The 16,698-nt window shown below is 40.2% G+C and overlaps 2 protein-coding genes across 3 annotated transcripts in view; one reads left to right on the top strand and one right to left on the bottom strand.

Moving 5' to 3' along the window:
• Positions 1-208: 208 nt before the first annotated feature.
• Positions 209-16,698, bottom strand: part of LOC107268412 (zinc finger and BTB domain-containing protein 4) — a 32,041-nt gene continuing 15,551 nt past the window's right edge. Inside the window, exons 1-4 of one of the 2 annotated variants that reach the window (XM_015741163.2) lie at positions 9,953-10,061; positions 3,691-4,001; positions 3,045-3,362; positions 209-2,932 (exon numbers count right to left, since the gene is read on the bottom strand). In XM_015741163.2, the coding sequence (XP_015596649.1) occupies positions 2,810-2,932; positions 3,045-3,362; positions 3,691-3,903 (654 nt within the window). In that variant the 5' untranslated portion in view covers positions 3,904-4,001; positions 9,953-10,061 and the 3' untranslated portion in view covers positions 209-2,809. Of the gene's footprint in view, positions 2,933-3,044; positions 3,363-3,690; positions 4,002-9,952; positions 10,062-16,698 lie in introns of those variants that run through there. The other variant, XM_015741162.2, reaches the window with a different exon arrangement.
• Positions 14,848-16,698, top strand: part of LOC107268410 — a 29,915-nt gene continuing 28,064 nt past the window's right edge. Inside the window, exon 1 of the mRNA XM_015741161.2 lies at positions 14,848-15,107. The gene's annotated coding sequence lies outside the window, so the exon portion shown is untranslated. The remainder of the gene's footprint in view (positions 15,108-16,698) is intronic.

The following is a 16,698-nucleotide window of genomic DNA, read 5'->3' as shown; positions in this document are numbered from 1 at the left end:
ACAATGCTAGAACCTATGAGAATTCTTACACGCTAAACAGTCAATTGATATTGCCTAATGACTATACCATTAATTATAAACTCATTAATGGACTCACTTGAGTAACCTGGACAAAATCGATACACTCCATTTATTATTAATACAAATATATATATGTATATATATATAAATATTATATAAGGAGTGAAATATGGTGGTTGTGTCATTACGTTCAACTATTCTTTTCCTTTTTTTTTCTTTTCTTTTTTTTATTCACCCTATCATCATTTCGTACTTAACACTTTATTCGGCGTCGATTAGCAGTTCGTTGACTTCGCAGTGTCCAACTTATAATGGACGTTATGTTACTCGAAAAGGAGTGTCCTAAAAATTTCTCAAAATAAAATACAATAATTTTAAGAAACGCAATAAACTAGTGGGATCCAAAATAGATTTAAACAAAAATTATTTTCTTATCACGTGACTCACGCCATTTCTTACATGAGAAAATAATGGTCATTGATCAAAGTAATCGTCCCACGAATCATTCTAGTCGTACTGAACATAAGCATGAATGAAGAACACAATCGTACAAAAAATATTTTAGGTACACTCGCTATGATTCTCCCACGTCGAAATACTCGACTCTCTCACGGTAGAAGATTTTTCTTAACGATACTCAGTTCCCAATTTTCCACCCCTCTTCCACCCCTTTTATTCCATAGCTTTCTCTCTCATTCCAACTGTACAACTGTCTCCTTCGACGCTCCAATCATCAAATACACCCGTCATCCATTCTTCTGTCATTACTAAGAAAATTCGCATTTTGGAGGCCATACTTTTCATACCTGACTTTAATATTTTTAATTAACCTGCTTTCCAGTACACAGGAGGAAGATACGAGTTGGATATTTCAATTGCACGAGTAACGCCTCTCGGCCATATGCAATAATTCGTAATACAAGACCTATACATATGTCTAGGGTTATATGTATAGAGATCCATGCTCACAATCGTAGTCTAATCATTGACTCGATTATTGAATATTGGAAAAGGCTACTTATTATCAGGAACAAATTTTTGTTTTCGGTTGTCAGAGCAAACACGTGTTTTAGGCCATTTAGAATTATCGGCCCGTGACGTTCGTCGGCTATATAAAATAATGACAATATTTCGCGTGTTTCCAATGTACGTATTACATCCATTAATGATTACACGTATAGACATTATACTATACACGGTATCTCATTACAAAAAGTCATCGAAGCCATTACACAGTGTTTTACAGATACTCGACAGATATTGTGCGTATGATCGAATCAATTGCACTTGTCCATTCGGATGCAGATCTGCATCTTGCAGCATCCCTTATTAATCCATACAAGAATTTACGTACGAGTGGTAAGATAACTTCGCAGGTACATCGTTGCCTGCCAACGCGACTCCATTTTATCTTTTCACTTGTTTCCTCGTTAAATCATTTTTTTTTAATCTAGCAATTTTGAAATTCCCGCCCTAGTTATCGACTTATTTTCATCCATTTTTTTTTATCATACTCAAATTGCAACTTCTTATTAATTGCTCTATTTATAAACTGAGTATACAGGGTGTCCCGTTTTAACGTAGACACTGCAATATCAAATTACCAGTCCATGTCACTATTATCGCTAACAAGAAACCGAAATTTGTAACGTATTACAGAATTGAACTTCGAGGGCCTTTTGCGTCTATTGCAGAGAGTTTTCCGAAAAATGATTGAGAAGAAAACTTTTTTTATTTTTTTATACAACACGAATTTGCAATAAAAAATAGTGGTTCTCATTTTAAAAAATGGACTTGAGCCTCATAGTACCCAACACAGGCCCTAGGCCAAAAATTCAGGTATCTCACTAGATGGCCCTCTTCGAGCCCGAACAATTTTTTCTCAAACATTTTTTCCGAAAACTCCTTGCTTTGGAGATATTGCAGTGTCTAAGTTAAAATTTGACACCCTGTATACTTACGTATATATCTGTTACATATCGCGACGAGAATAGTACATAACGAATGTTACGAGCTGTCCAACGAAATAGACGATCGACACGACGCTCAGACAATACTTTCAATCGTTTTGAGTTCAGCTTTTAAGGTAGCCATTTAAACAATACATTCACTTGAGCCTTATAGGGAATTTATAGCATTAGAAAATGTCCAACAATACTAGAAAACAAAAACCATGACATTTATCAGCTCCAAAAATTTTAATCAGACAATACCAGACACTGACTGTGACTCCAATAACTGTATCATACTAACTTTTCAACAGCCTCGAAACATAGGGAAATTCATTTACCGCCACTCGGGGTTCACCGGTGGTAATCCTAGGGAATTTCTTTAGTCAGATATGCCGAATCAAGTACGTACTGTAGCTAGAACACATTTAACATTTAAGTTTAATGCATTAGATAAAATATCATCTCTATGTACCGCAGACAGACACGATAACTCCTGGTCAATCCGTGATTACGTTACTATTACATCACTGATCATTATGATCGTTCTATTCCAATAACTGTGTTCCCACTTCCGGAATAATAGTATCAGGTCCTTCGAGATACCGATAATCGATCACAATCTTGATTCATATCCTGTCCTTTCTTTTTCATGAATATCTTTCATTACCTTCCAACCCCCTATGACTTCCAGGTACGTTACGAATTTCTTCCTTTCCTTTGTCTTCCTCTTCCTTTTTCTTTGTTTCTTCTTCTCTTTCATTCCCATCTTCAGACTCTCGTTCTTCGTGCGATTACGCCATACGACATTGATATCGACTAATTTCTATTTTACTTACTTACAATAGCAAGCAGGCTGTACCGTGCATCACTTCTGATAGATATACAGGTGTAATCGTACCAAGGCCACCGTCGCTCTTCTGCTGTTGGTCTCTTTCGTTATCACAGTCGAAATAACGGCCCTGAGATAAATAAAATGAATAGGGATCAGACACAATCAGTTATACTTATATACGTATCCTTTAACAAATTAATATTATTCATCAGCATTTAAAGCTATCCAAAGAGATCTACCTGACAATCGAAACATCTGCACCGATCACTCATCTTGCAAGTTATTCCCCATTGCTTGGCAACAGCCCTGTACAATTCTTTGCTTGATTTGTGAAGTATTTCCGGCCCTTTTACCGGAGTCCTCCTCTGGGAATTACCACCACCGCCAGGCCCACCTCCTTCTGGATTTCGTTCCTCTTCACTTTGCTTCTTATCGTCTCCTCTACTGTCCTCTCCTTCTTCCTCTTGGTCCTCCTCTTCTTCCTCCTCCTTCTTCTCCTTCTCCCTGTCCTCTCCCTTGTGGTCCAATGGATTCGATGCGTACTGCGCCAGTCTTGTCTGAATAATAAATAACGCTTTTAGTCGATGTTATTACAATTGGTATTCCGGTACTGGAAAATAACTGATGCGTCTAATTTGAAGCAACCTGCATAATTTTCAACGTGAAATTGTAATATTTCATGGGGAATAGCGCGGTGTACCGCATTGGAGCACATTATGCATTTGCGTAATGACGCCATCCGCTTCGAAGAATAATGAATGAATTAGCGTTGAGGTGTGCTTCGCTATTATGTATATTATGTATTACGTGTAAATTTGATAATTTTGATATCTATATCGGTTAATTATTTTTTAATTAACTTATGTATGTTACACTGTAATTTACCTCCTCGATCGCGTGCTCGTAGGACGGCGGTGCTGAATCCGCTACGATTCGGTCGACGCCTACCGCCAAACTGTCATTCTCCGTACCAGGCGTTTCCGGTCTGCTCGCCGAATTGACCAATGATTGAATATTGATCTGTTGCTGATTGGCTTCGTCGCACTCGACGCTATTGCTGCGACTTCCCTCGGAGCCGCCGTTGCGCGATTTCGACATTTTCGAAAAGCGAAGCTTGAAGGGCGCCAGCTTGACAGATTTTTCGTTACGAGGTCGTCGAAGAAAGATAAAAGTGGCTCCTCGGTTAATTGAAAAATCTGAGGAAAGAAAGAAAAGAGAACACGTTAATCGGTCGATGGTCGGCATGATAAAAGAATTTTTGAAAATTTCTGCCAGGCCGATTCTATTTTACGGTACATTCGGGAGTCTTTGAATGTTCCCTATGAATTTTTCTTATTTTACTTTCTCTTTTTTTCTTTTTTCAAAATATCCTACAAAATTGACCATCCTTATACTCCGTTACCTCCATAGCTCTTTTACATAAAGAAAAGTACGACAAATCCCACTTTGTCAATTTCCACCTATCCTCGACTCCTACAGGAAAAATCCACTCTTAACCAGTGAATATCCGAACGCGTTAAACTATCCGCGAACTTTTGCGAACCAAGCCGAATGGCTTATACGAACTTTTAAACCGACTTTTTTCTCCGCCGGAGAGACGCTATTGCGATATAAGTTAATAATACCGATACGAGATATCGTATCGCGTTGTTATACGACGCCGTTACGTTTAAGTTTTACCATAACTTTTATGGTATTCCCAACCGCTCAATTCACCGTTACCATGGAGACGAGAATCCATCTGCATGTCGACCTACTAACCGAGTTTATCTGCATTTCACAATTGTCCGGCGAGTCCTCGCAAAAGCTCCTTCGCGCGGTTATCATTTGACGTTAAGAAACGCTAAATCATAAAGCGTCGTTCACACTGGCGTTATTCTTGGAAACAATTCTTTTTTTTTTTTTTTTTTCTTTAAATCAACAAATTTACGAATCAACGAAATATAAAGGGCGAACGCGAAACTTGAATGTCTTTTAAATTGATTCGAATAATGTATCAAGCAATAACGAAGAGCTTTCGCGAGTGACTGAATAATAAAAAAACAACAAATTATTAACCACTTCGCGTCTTTTCGTATCTCAGACTGTTTCGTACATCCTTCCCTTCTCTTTCCCCTCTCGCCCTCCCGCCTGACGGAGCTTCGCCAGGGGAAATGTAGCTTTATGTTAAAATAAAAAATCTGCTACAAAGTGGCTACGCGTGCCAAATGTATATTACGAGGGCCGAATAATTACGCAATGCAATATCAAAATCTTCCCAATAGAAAAATAAAAATTAATATTACATCGATCAAGAGTGCGAATGAATTCATTCAAAATTTGGTCCTAATAATTAAACGGAATTGAATCGTCTAGAATGATATAGATATATATCAATTGAAAATTATCAGTCTGTTTAGTAATCTGATAAGCAATGTTATCTGCGTATCTAATATGTGTATCAGTGATTGATTATCTATCGATAGCGTGGCACAGATGCATAATTAATATATTTTCATGATTTTATCATTGCCTTCGTTTAAAACGTAATCCTTCCATAGCAGGTGCATACTCCTAGCAGTAGAAACGGCTAGAGGTTAATATCCTGACCTATTGACCCAGTTGCGATACATATATACGATGCACCAAGCAGATTCCTCGTCTATGCTACCTCGATACTCTCCTGGAAGACAGATGTTCTCAGAATCTCATGGATAAACCATTGTTCGCCATTGAAATTAAAAAAAAAAAGAACAATTCGCTTTTATACGTATATATATATATATATTCAAAGACGAAAGTCCGTCCACAGATAAAATCCAAGAATACACCATTGCTCCAGAGTACAAAGGTCAATGTAAATAATTCAATGTAAAGAGATCCTCCTAGAATCGGAGAATTCCAGCGCAATATTAATAACGTCTTAGGGTAACGTGAGAGTCAGATGAAAAAGCTTGATTATAGGAGTCCTATATTAAAATGAATCCACGCGGATGCTGCGCAACGTCAATTAATCCATATCGCTTGATCTTCAATTAAATAGCCTTTCCTATAGCCAGATTGCAGGAATTTTACTTTGTTGCATTCGACGTGGATGGTAAAGTAGGTTGCCAGGTGGGTGAAAATCTATACCCACACCCAGGAGTGGACGGCTTCGTGTCAGTGGCCCCAGCCAGTGCACCCCTTCCTGGGGCTCGGTAGCTCCTCGCCCTACTTTCTAGTTACACCCTCTCTGTCTAGGTATCTATCTGACCCACCCTAACACCCACCTATTCGGCCACCTTTCCAGCTTCCGGCCTCGTCGAAGCGGCTTTTAAGAGAGTCATTGTACATCATCAGGACGACCGAGCCCGAAAAACAAGCTCAGAAATCAGATCAGCCAATAGGGAATTTTCAAATTATGCCTAGGGTATCCTGAACCTGTTTTGCTTTTGAAGGCGGAAAAAAGATAAAAATTTGTATTTCGTAAAACGAAGAAAAAAGTTTTCCTTTGAAACACGAGCGGTGACATGAAAAGGATTTTGACTAGGTGCGAGACGCGCAGTCCCACGCAGACCGGAGCATATCGGATGTAGGTCAGAGCACCCGGAACAGGGATGCTGAAGACTCACTAACTCCAGGAGTGATTGGCACCCACCACGAGGCTATTCGAAGCCGATCAATAAATATGTCTGTCAAAGACTGTCGCGTGTACCGGACGCTTACGTTGGCAAAGCTCCGAAGATCGTAGGTACGACCAGCCACGAGATAAACGAAGGAACAAGAAATTTCGGCCACGGGGATTCCCCTTATTGTCTCTCGCGGGAATCTAGCGGGTAAACTCTCAACTAACTTGGGATACGTGAGGATCGAGGCTCAACTCGGTGGAAAACCCTCGGGGAATCCCCGAAACAAGCTCAAATGAGTTTCTGTAATGATCTCAGATACAACGATAACGGGAGTAAACAAAATCAAATTATCATAAAATGGCTGCCTGTGTACTGACGCACGATAATTGTTCTAACGATAAGACCAAGTTTATAGATACCGGTTATCTACGCGAGCGTGTCGAAGACAATGCCATCGACTTTCCAAAGTATCTTGGGAGCCAAGGGTTGAGACCCTTGAGAATTATTATTGCCAAGGGTGGTTGTGTGCACGGATCGAGCCAAAATCATTGTACAAACCTACGGCGTGATTAATCGACGTCTTAGAAGGATTCATAGGGATTGGGATAAGGGTTGGTATTATGTTAAGGGATGAAGGAGAAAGTAAAAGGGAAAGGAATGTATCGGGGGGTGGATGCTCGATTTATTTTCCACGTCGTCCTTTTCGATTCTTCGAGGGATGCCTCCCCGTCTGCACGGAGGGTTCGCAGTCTCCAGGGGTTGATTTTTCCTGACGGGAGGATGTAAGAATGAACGTCCGTCTGACGTGAATCTCACCCTAGCACAGACAACCCCTTTTTGGGTATTTCCTTTACAAAGTACACAAATTTCATCCCCCCCCCCCCCATACTAATATACGAATTTGCGTACTGCACTGTGACACAGGATTTTGAGAGGGGGCATTGAATTTTGGGGGATGATACTAAGACGATGATATTATAGGGATGGTATTATTCACCCTCCCTTGCAATACAAAAATTTCCCCCCCCCCCCCCCTCATACTAATATACGAATTTGCGTACTGCACTGTGACACAGGATTTTGAGAGGGGGCATTGAATTTTGGGGGATGATACTAAGACGATGATATTATAGGGATGGTATTATTCACCCTCCCTTGCAATACAATATCTTTTCGGGACATAAGGGCGAGTGTGTGTGCATACGTGGCAGCCTGTTTGGTCATCGGTTACGATATGCTATCATTCGATGTCACGAAGAGAAGCCTTACAGCATCCCTGAAGTGGTACATCCTCGCCTAGGATTATTTGGGTCAAATTTGAACAATGAGAAATCCTATCGCCAAACCAAACACGTTGCAGCGTTGCGCAACAGATACCGGATTCCTTTTAAGTTCAAGTTACAAGTTTACGGAGGATTCGCGGTATAAAACCGAAAAGCTCTAGATAGACAAAAACGTAGAAAACATAAGAAAGATAAAAGAAGACTTTTAAGCCGAGAGGATAAGACGGGCGTTAATCCTTCGAGAGACAAACGAGGGGTCAAAGTGGAAAAACAAAGGGTGGATCAAAAAACTGCTTAATCGAAATTTTGAAAAATTTTTCGAAAAAAAGAAAAGATTCCTTACCACACAAAAGAAAAATTAAATCAAGTCATTGGTTTGACTAATTAAAAAAAATGTATCCAAAATTTCAACCCCCACCAGTTTGGACCGATTCGAATTTGTGACAAGACGAAAATCCTTTGAAACGCGACGACCTAACTTTAATCTCGTTTGTCACAAGCGTATTAGAAAATCCAATTACGAACCTGTCCGTGTCTAATTTCCTAATCTGATATTTCGTAATTTCAGGTAAACTGGAGATATTCAAAATGCTATTGATCTTATCCTGTACGAGAATCTAGTTATATTTGCAAGTTCCGCAGCATCTTGGTTAAATGGAAAGGATGTCTGATCTTCATTTCGGCAGCCAAGCCACGTCGACGACATTCCCTGTCGGAGTTAATTTAACCCTTGATGTTCAGGGTCGCCAATCCCCGTGTGACCCGCACACGTAAACACTGTTGGTGCTTTTAGCACGGATGCTCGTCATACAAAATAGACGTCTCCGGGCGACCGAGATCTTCTTCACCCACCCCTGGCCCGAAGCGATCTTTTCTTTTCCACCCTATATTTTTCTTACTCTTTCTTCTTGCATATATAAAAAAAGAGAGTCAGTAAACGAAAAAAAATCGATAAATTCACATATTAAGAAAAATCGATCTAAAAGTCGATACCACCCTTGCTCGCATATATGAAATATTTTTATTCAAACCGTAACACTCGTATGTGACTTTCGTATATCCTATACGGCGTGTATATACGTGATACACGTGTGTACGAAAATTACAATGAACTCTCCCCGTCAAGGGGTAATTCATATTTCCCTCCCTTACATTATTCCTGAATGAGTGTCCGCCATTCATGAGTGTAACAGTGGGTAATCGTTAAGAGAATCGAAAAGGGGTTGGCAAAGTTTCAGACTAAATTACCGCCAGTTTATTACCCGGTCTCTCGGCTTCGAGTTTACATAGATTCCTAAAGGGCGATTTTGAGGTTATGTATACAAAGGCCATCCTATGCGACGGTAGTCCCCATAGATAGGCCACTGGGTTTAGGGATAGCCGACGTGTATTCATAAACAGCTGAGAAGTCAACGTGGCAGCTTTGATACTAATACAGGCTATACAGGATTTCAAGGCCAAACGTACCGACCGAAGTTAGCTCATTCATTTGATTACTGTGGTAAAGCCAACTTCAGTTGGAACACCTGTCCTGAACAATCCTGTAATATAAATATTCAAAACACGCATAACAGACCCGTGCAAGTATGCTACAAGTATAGAATCCAGAAAATACTTATGTTTATCAATTTTGAATTTTTCGAAAGAAAAGAAATGTATTTCAAATCGCGTTACGTACGTTACACGTGCAATGATTAATTAGAATCGAGTCAACAGAGTACATATGTGCGTTCCGAAATGTGATTCGTTATTAATGATTATTTACTGTCAAAGCTCCCACTAGAATGACTCGTTTATCATAATCAATCACATATCATCATAATCAATGACTACATTTACAAAGCCAACCCGAGCAATTTGAATTTGTAAAATTTCATTTGAATTTACGCGCGAAAGCAGGAAAAACGTAAACACGACGTAATACCGGCGTGTAGGTGTATAAACAAGAAAAGATTGTCAAGTAATATTGATTGAGTAGAGATCGAGTGACGTGATGAAAATTGAACGAGAGTAGTGCGACAGATACGAAGAAACAGAAGGACATGCCATTTCCCTCCCGGTTATTCGAGAGTCACGTACGTATGGTATATATAGATATACGTATACATGTGTCTAGCACCAAACATCCACCACTCCCCGTCACTTTATTGATCCGCGGAATGAAAACGCACCGGTCTAATGCACTCACGTTGTTCTGCCAATGACGGAATAACGAATGCAGAATCGTAGATTAAAAACGTACGGTAATACGCATGCGGATGCTTTTTATTTACTTACAGTCAATCCACGAAGTATGCAAGCGCGCAGAAACGAAAAACTTATTCGACGAAGCACAATACGTGATTGACTTCCTCACGAGTAGCGGCCATATTGAATATAGCTGGGCGCCGCGTAGCGGCGAGTGTACGTACTAAAGGGCTACAACCAAGGCTCCCTCTTTTCTGCTACGCCTGTCATTATAACGGGAGGACGTCCTCTTTAACTTTCCGCTCTGTTAATACGACAAAAACAGATTCTCAATATATTGTTTACGTAACGTCTTGATATACGTATACCTGACAATATCTATTGCGTGCCGTTACACGAGTGACAAATCCTCAACGAGCTTTCCTTGATTCAAGAGGGACATCCGCCGAATGACTCTTATCTTGCTGACCCTAATAGTCATTCTTATCGGAGAATCACTATTCGTCGAGTCTGAACGGACTGTTCAAACCCTTTTTCGTAAACCGATCAGAATCCTTATTTTTTGTTCCAGACCAGAAACGAGCTTCTCGGAGAAGAAGGACCAGTCGCGATCAATTTCTATGGTACATGGACGTTAACTTCGACGCGTCTAGGCTCACGAGTAGAAATATTTTCGCGCATTTCGGATGAAGACGATTTGAAATTAAGAAAAAAGTGAATTTCACTGTATGGCATCTTGGGTAATTTAATTAAAGTGCATCACTCGTCCAGATACGAAATGAGGGTGCTTCGTTCAAGAAGACGATGCGTAGGTTGACGTTGAGAGGTAAAAAAAAAGGAGGACGCCAACGACGCCAAACAAATCAGGATTAATGCGCTCTGGGATTTTCAATCTTTTCGGTTAGCTCGGTTGAATTCGTTGCCTGAGGATTCTTACGTAATTCTCATAGGACGGCCTGCGAGCTGTAACGCAGCCACAATTATGACAAAAAGCTTCCCTACAGGCTTCCCAGATAAGCTGTCTCAAAAATGTCTGAAAGCTCAATAAAATTTTTTCATATTTTTTATCCTCTTTAATAACTTTTTTCTTTCTTCCTTTTCACTTTCATTGCGCACTTTCTTTTTCAATAATATTTCCTTTTACATCCCCTAGAGCTTTCACATTACATTTCTCCATCCACTTTTACGCACGATCTGTACATGAAGGTTTCATATCGATCTACGCATTCGGTGTGACACGCATTTCGTGGGTCCTTTCATTAAAGTATTGATGCTCGACTCGTACAAAATTCAGCATCTGCCATTAAGCATGTATTGCGCGAGTAGTTTCTCCGCCCGAGGTTAACCCTCGTAGTCATCCCTTAGTGAGCAAGGGATGATTTTGGCAGGCCTTTGAACCTTTAAACTCTCAAAAGTGTCCTGTATAATGCTTGGGAACCGAAAGGCTAGTTTACTTTTACACTTTTCTGAACTTCGAGGACATCCTCCGGCCTTTCCTGAGACGTTTAGGAAATTATTCGGCGGACGATGTAAACAGGACGTCGGCTTCGACAAATTTTCATTGAAATTACGAACGTTCTGAATCACTTCGGATCTTGCGGACCAGTCAGGACGGAATAGGATATAAAAGAAATTGACAGACACGGCGATATTGGACGAAAATTCATGGTCCAACTTTACATTTGACGAACTGTTATTTCCGGCAAGAAAAACGTTGGAAGTGGGTCAAAAAAAGGATTTTTTCCCACTGATATACCAAAATATTGATACACATTGTACACACGCGAAATTGGATGGTATCTCTTCGTATAAAAATTGTTATCGTTCTGTGACGTACACAAAAATGAGGTATTTGAAATATTTTTGAAGGGAAAAAGAATCCGTAAAACACTACCGCATGCGGTTATCGATATTTACCCCGGGACCGTTAATAAATGGTATATTTGCCAATTTTACGAAACTATCAAAGCTTCACAGTGAATTTATTCATTCGGTATTTTGATTAATCCTACAAAGAAAATCCTTTTCTAACCTACGTGAAAAATGTTTTAGGACTTGGCAGTAAAATTTGCGTAGGTTATCCTTCTGGGGTTAATAATATCAAAATTATCCAAGAAACACGATGACCTGATAGGGTCAAAAGAAAATGATGGCTTCGTAACTCTTTTTTTTTACCAAGAATCTCCCAACATTTATTTAAATAATAAATATAACGAAATAAAGGATATATGTAAAACAAACTTCAGTTATCATGAAATAATATTATCTAGGGACTATACGTTTGATATACTGTATATGTATATTCAAATTTGAGTCCCTCCGATACACATTAAATTACCAGTCTAATTTTTAGCCGAGCGACGTTCTTAAGATGAAAATATAGAGTAAACCTCGTTATTTACCGTATAACAAATAGTTAAACTGGTTATCAGAATTTTTTCTGGTACCGCCAAAAATTCCAAATTAATTCCTTCTGATATCGTATTGCAGTAAAGGGGGGCGGCGGGGGGGGGAATTGCCCGGTCGTATTTCATATATTTCATTAAAAACGTTCGAAGCAAAACAGCCGAGTCTGAAATAAAAAGTTTCGCGTGATATAAACCGGGGATTCCCCGGGTCTTTGTCAATGCGTATACATTAAAAAATTACCTATTCCATTCTTTCGCTCGATGACACACGGTACACGAAACGGCTACCTGGCTGAACTACGAACTACCACGAGCGCACGAAAAACACCTCTCCTTGAATTTATAAAAAAAAAAAAAAAAAAAAAAAAAAAAAAAAAAAAAAAAAAAAAAAAAAAAAACGCATAAGCACCCTTCGCCGTTGTTATAATTAATACAAGCTCATCGATTTCCATCACTCGAACTCTCCATCGTCTGGGGCGGTGTCGTTCCACTAAGAAGTACAGCACGTTCATTATAAATTCCCTAGGGGCATAAAAATCCCTAGATGGTACATTAACGTACCAAGATTTATCCCACGCATCAACAATTCATTTTTAATATCCGTTCAATGGACTTGCTCTACACGGTATCCCAGATTGACGTGGGGGAGGAGGGGGGGCAGTCCCACCCACCCCATCCAAGCTTGACCAAATCCAAAATTAGGTAATAAAATATAAATCCGACAGAGCTCAACCAAGCGGACACCATAGCAAAGGCAATTGTTGATGTTGACAATTTTAATAAATTTACCATAAAATTAAAACACGGCGTCGCGAGCGTAAATTAAACGAGGCGTATTATCCCGAAAAAGTGGTAATTACAAAAGATAAGTTGAAACGACGATAGGGTGAATTTTTGGGGGGGAACGGCCGAAAAGGTCGTACGGCACGCACTGTTATCAAATACAGGAAGTGCCCCTGATGCCAAGTGGGAATAAGTAAGGGAGTAAAAGTGAGGGACCCGCACGTTTATTTCGGATGGGAAAGTTGCCGGGTGGTTTTTGCCTTTAAACAATGACGTGACGATTTATTTGCGCGAACCATACCTACCGGCCATGCTGGTGATAATTCCACCCCTTGAGAACGCCGCGGTCATAAATCGTTTTTACATTAGACAGAGGCATGACGGTCATTTGGAGCAAACGTAAATTTTTATTAATAAAGATACGCGTGTACGAAGTCCAAAAAAAATTTTTCCACCCAAACTCAAAATACGTGCATTCGAAAATACATAAAAAAAAAAACAGATAAAATATATATATATAATCTTTTCAAAAAAATGTTTATGAATTTCCGCAATACGTTTCCAGCTTGTCCGACAATGATAACATTGATAACGATAATGACAAACCACTAGGAAAGTTATGGTACTGAAGTTGCGTAAACTTCCCATGTCAGTGGCTAGTTTCGACAGAGAGAGCCAGGTATAGATACACAGTGTCGACGTCATTGTCAGGAGTAATTGAACGAGAAAGCCTTTGACAGGATCCTACCATTGAAACACAAACAGGAATTACATGTCGTGACACCCGTTTGACCCAAAGGTACCAAAAGTAGTTGAACTGCTGATTACGATTGGTTAAATTACGTGACATAACCGCTAAGCGTATCCGAGAGACTAAAGGATCAAGGGTGGAAACACATTGCAGATACAGCAGAGGGGTGGAAAAAAATAGTTGAGAAAAAAAAAGTAGACTACGAGACTCATAAGAGGGTTCAAGGGAATTAAAAAGCAGAATCCCAAGTGGATCGATGAGAGCTTTCGCGAATGCAGTCTGGAAGGTTCGTTGTATTCGAAGGTGTGACAAGAGGGATGAAAAATTTGAAAAAAAAAAAGAAATGATCCCTTTCACCAGAAACGAATCGAGAACGGTAGAAGTGTACCGCGGGGCATCAGATTAAAAAAAAAGAAAAGAAAACAAAAGTTGACCCAAATAATTCGAGTCCTCAAAAATGTTGCTCGTCAAAGAGGAAGGACTGTTCATCAGGTTCCCCATAGTCTTGCAGAAGGGGAATGTGTTGTCGTTGCACCTTCGGCTGGCCGCAAGTCGAACGGTGAGCTTGTAACCGCATAGAGGAGATAGTGATGCGCGCGCCACTGTCAGTAAATCGATCTGAAAGGATGCTGCTAGTACCTTTTCCACTCTGACTCCGCCTGTCGTCTCTCTCTCTCTCTCTCTCTCTCTCTCTCTCTCTCTCTCTCTCTCTCTCCCTCTCTCCCTCTCTCTCTCTGGACCACCCCTATTTGAGAGCCAGAGGGGGGGAGGACATTGTGGGAGGAAATTCACCTACCCCCTTCTATCCTCTCGGCCGGGGAGAGTACCCCCACCCTTGAGCCAGACTGTTCTCCCGTCTAGCATCCCTTCATCCTACCCTATCGCTATACTTACTCTGGACCCTCTATATTCCCCTCTCTCTCTCTCTCTATATATATATATATATATATATATTACGGATTTACCACCCCTAAACTCCTGATGCCTACCCCCGTCGCCCCGCCAGCACAAACTTACCCCAGCACTCTAACTCCGTTTGGTTCAGCAGAGTTCAGTACGCTACTCACTCGTCGACCTCACGTGCCTCCCAATCCACGTCGCAGCCTCCATTTCCAACCCTTAACCACCAACCCTCCTTCGAGCTGCTCACTCCGTTCTCTCACCCTGAGCTTTACTCACTGAGATACCAACAGCCTCAGTCGCCATCTGCAAGCTCGACGAGCAACACGGAGAAGAAGGTGGTGAAAATTGAGACGAGCCACGCTCGATGCTCTCGCTACTCCGGCGCAACATTTTCATTAAGGTAGAGAGACCTCATTTTCGAAATACCAAAAAATAGTCAATTTTTTTTTTTGGGGGGGAATTTGTTTTTCTCTTCACACTCTCCAAAGAATCGATAAGTGGTCGCGCGTGCAAGTTCTTTTTTTTTTTTCTTAACGCTAATTTACCAAATTTCTTGTCACTTTGGAAAATTGACTTTTCTTTCCTCAATCACATTTCTTTCGGCAGCTCCCAAAGGAACACGAAGTGATTGTTGTTATTATCCTTGCCCTTATCTCTCTTTCGAACACAGTCATACGGATAGTAGAGTTTTGGCGGGTAACTATATCTGTATATACACATAGTATTCAATGATTGGTCATTAAAGCTCGATCAGTCATTCCGCGTGAAAACAATATCCGCCCTGGGTATCCATGGCTGAAATCCGGTCCTTTTTTTTTCATCTTCTACCTTCGCCTTCCCTGATAAATTATCCGCAAAAGATTTGACGGCCCGCGCGGAAATACTTGGGATATCAAAATACACGTTATTCAATGGAATTATTATTCCGATATGACGAAAGAACTTTCGAGGGCTCGTTAGCACGTCTTACGTCCGTAACGATCGTGACTTCTCTCTTATCCGTCTCGAATAATTCCATTGGATTTCATTCAAGTACCGATCGATCCCTTCGGCTTTAATTATAGTACGCGGCTTCCTTGAATGAAAGCTGCACGGCGTGCGACCGTCGCGCGAGCGAGGCAATTATTAATTATGGAAAATCGATTAGATTGTGTATCAAAGAATCTTTTTTTTTTTTTAAAAAAAAAAAAAAGAAAAAATATATTCAGACGCCAGTATTAAAGATCCTCATTGGGTATTCGCTATATTGCCTGAGATTTCTCTTGGATTTCTTTTATTTCCATATATATATATGTACATGTAACTTGAGATTCTTCCAAGTCACTCTGTAAATATTACTTGGAAATTCTTTCTGTATTCCCTGCGCGTAAACAAATATTAATCCCGTCTCTCGTTTAAGTTTGTGTCAATCATTCGTGATTGATATCCCCAATTCGTATAGAAGGTGGATGCTACGTGTTTAGATATATGATATAAGCTATAGTATATATATACACTATATATATTACGTGCAGACGAGTCTGACAGCCTTTTTAAAAATTTCACCCAGTATCTTCGTTACTCGACTAATCTGAGAGCCCTCATGCAGCCAATGGGATTTCGTCAAAGTGAAACTACAGCAGTCAGTGGATTAAAGTGACGGAACGAGTTTACAAGTCCTTTCAAATCCTCCGTTCGTTTACCCCGTTAAAATAAACACGTACACGTGATATGGCACGTTAAAGTCCATCGAGGCGTTTTAGCTCGTTCGATGCATATACAATACATATGTATATCCACATATGCATATTTGACATACGTATATGCACACACGGTACGTGATGGTGTCAGACTCGACGGCAGCGTCCATCGTCCTTGCGGACGGATCTTTCCTGTATTTTGACAAAATTTTAAAAAACTTCACTTGAATTAGGTCCAGTGAAGTCCTAATCAAAGATTTGACCTGGTGCGATAGGAAACGTAGGCGGAAATTATGAAAAGGGGTGACGTGG

This window comes from Cephus cinctus, unplaced genomic scaffold (assembly GCF_000341935.2).
Source record: "Cephus cinctus unplaced genomic scaffold, Ccin1 Ccin1_scaffold0542, whole genome shotgun sequence".
Lineage (NCBI taxonomy): Eukaryota > Metazoa > Arthropoda > Insecta > Hymenoptera > Cephidae > Cephus > Cephus cinctus.
This window is presented reverse-complemented; position numbering and strand designations above follow the sequence as displayed.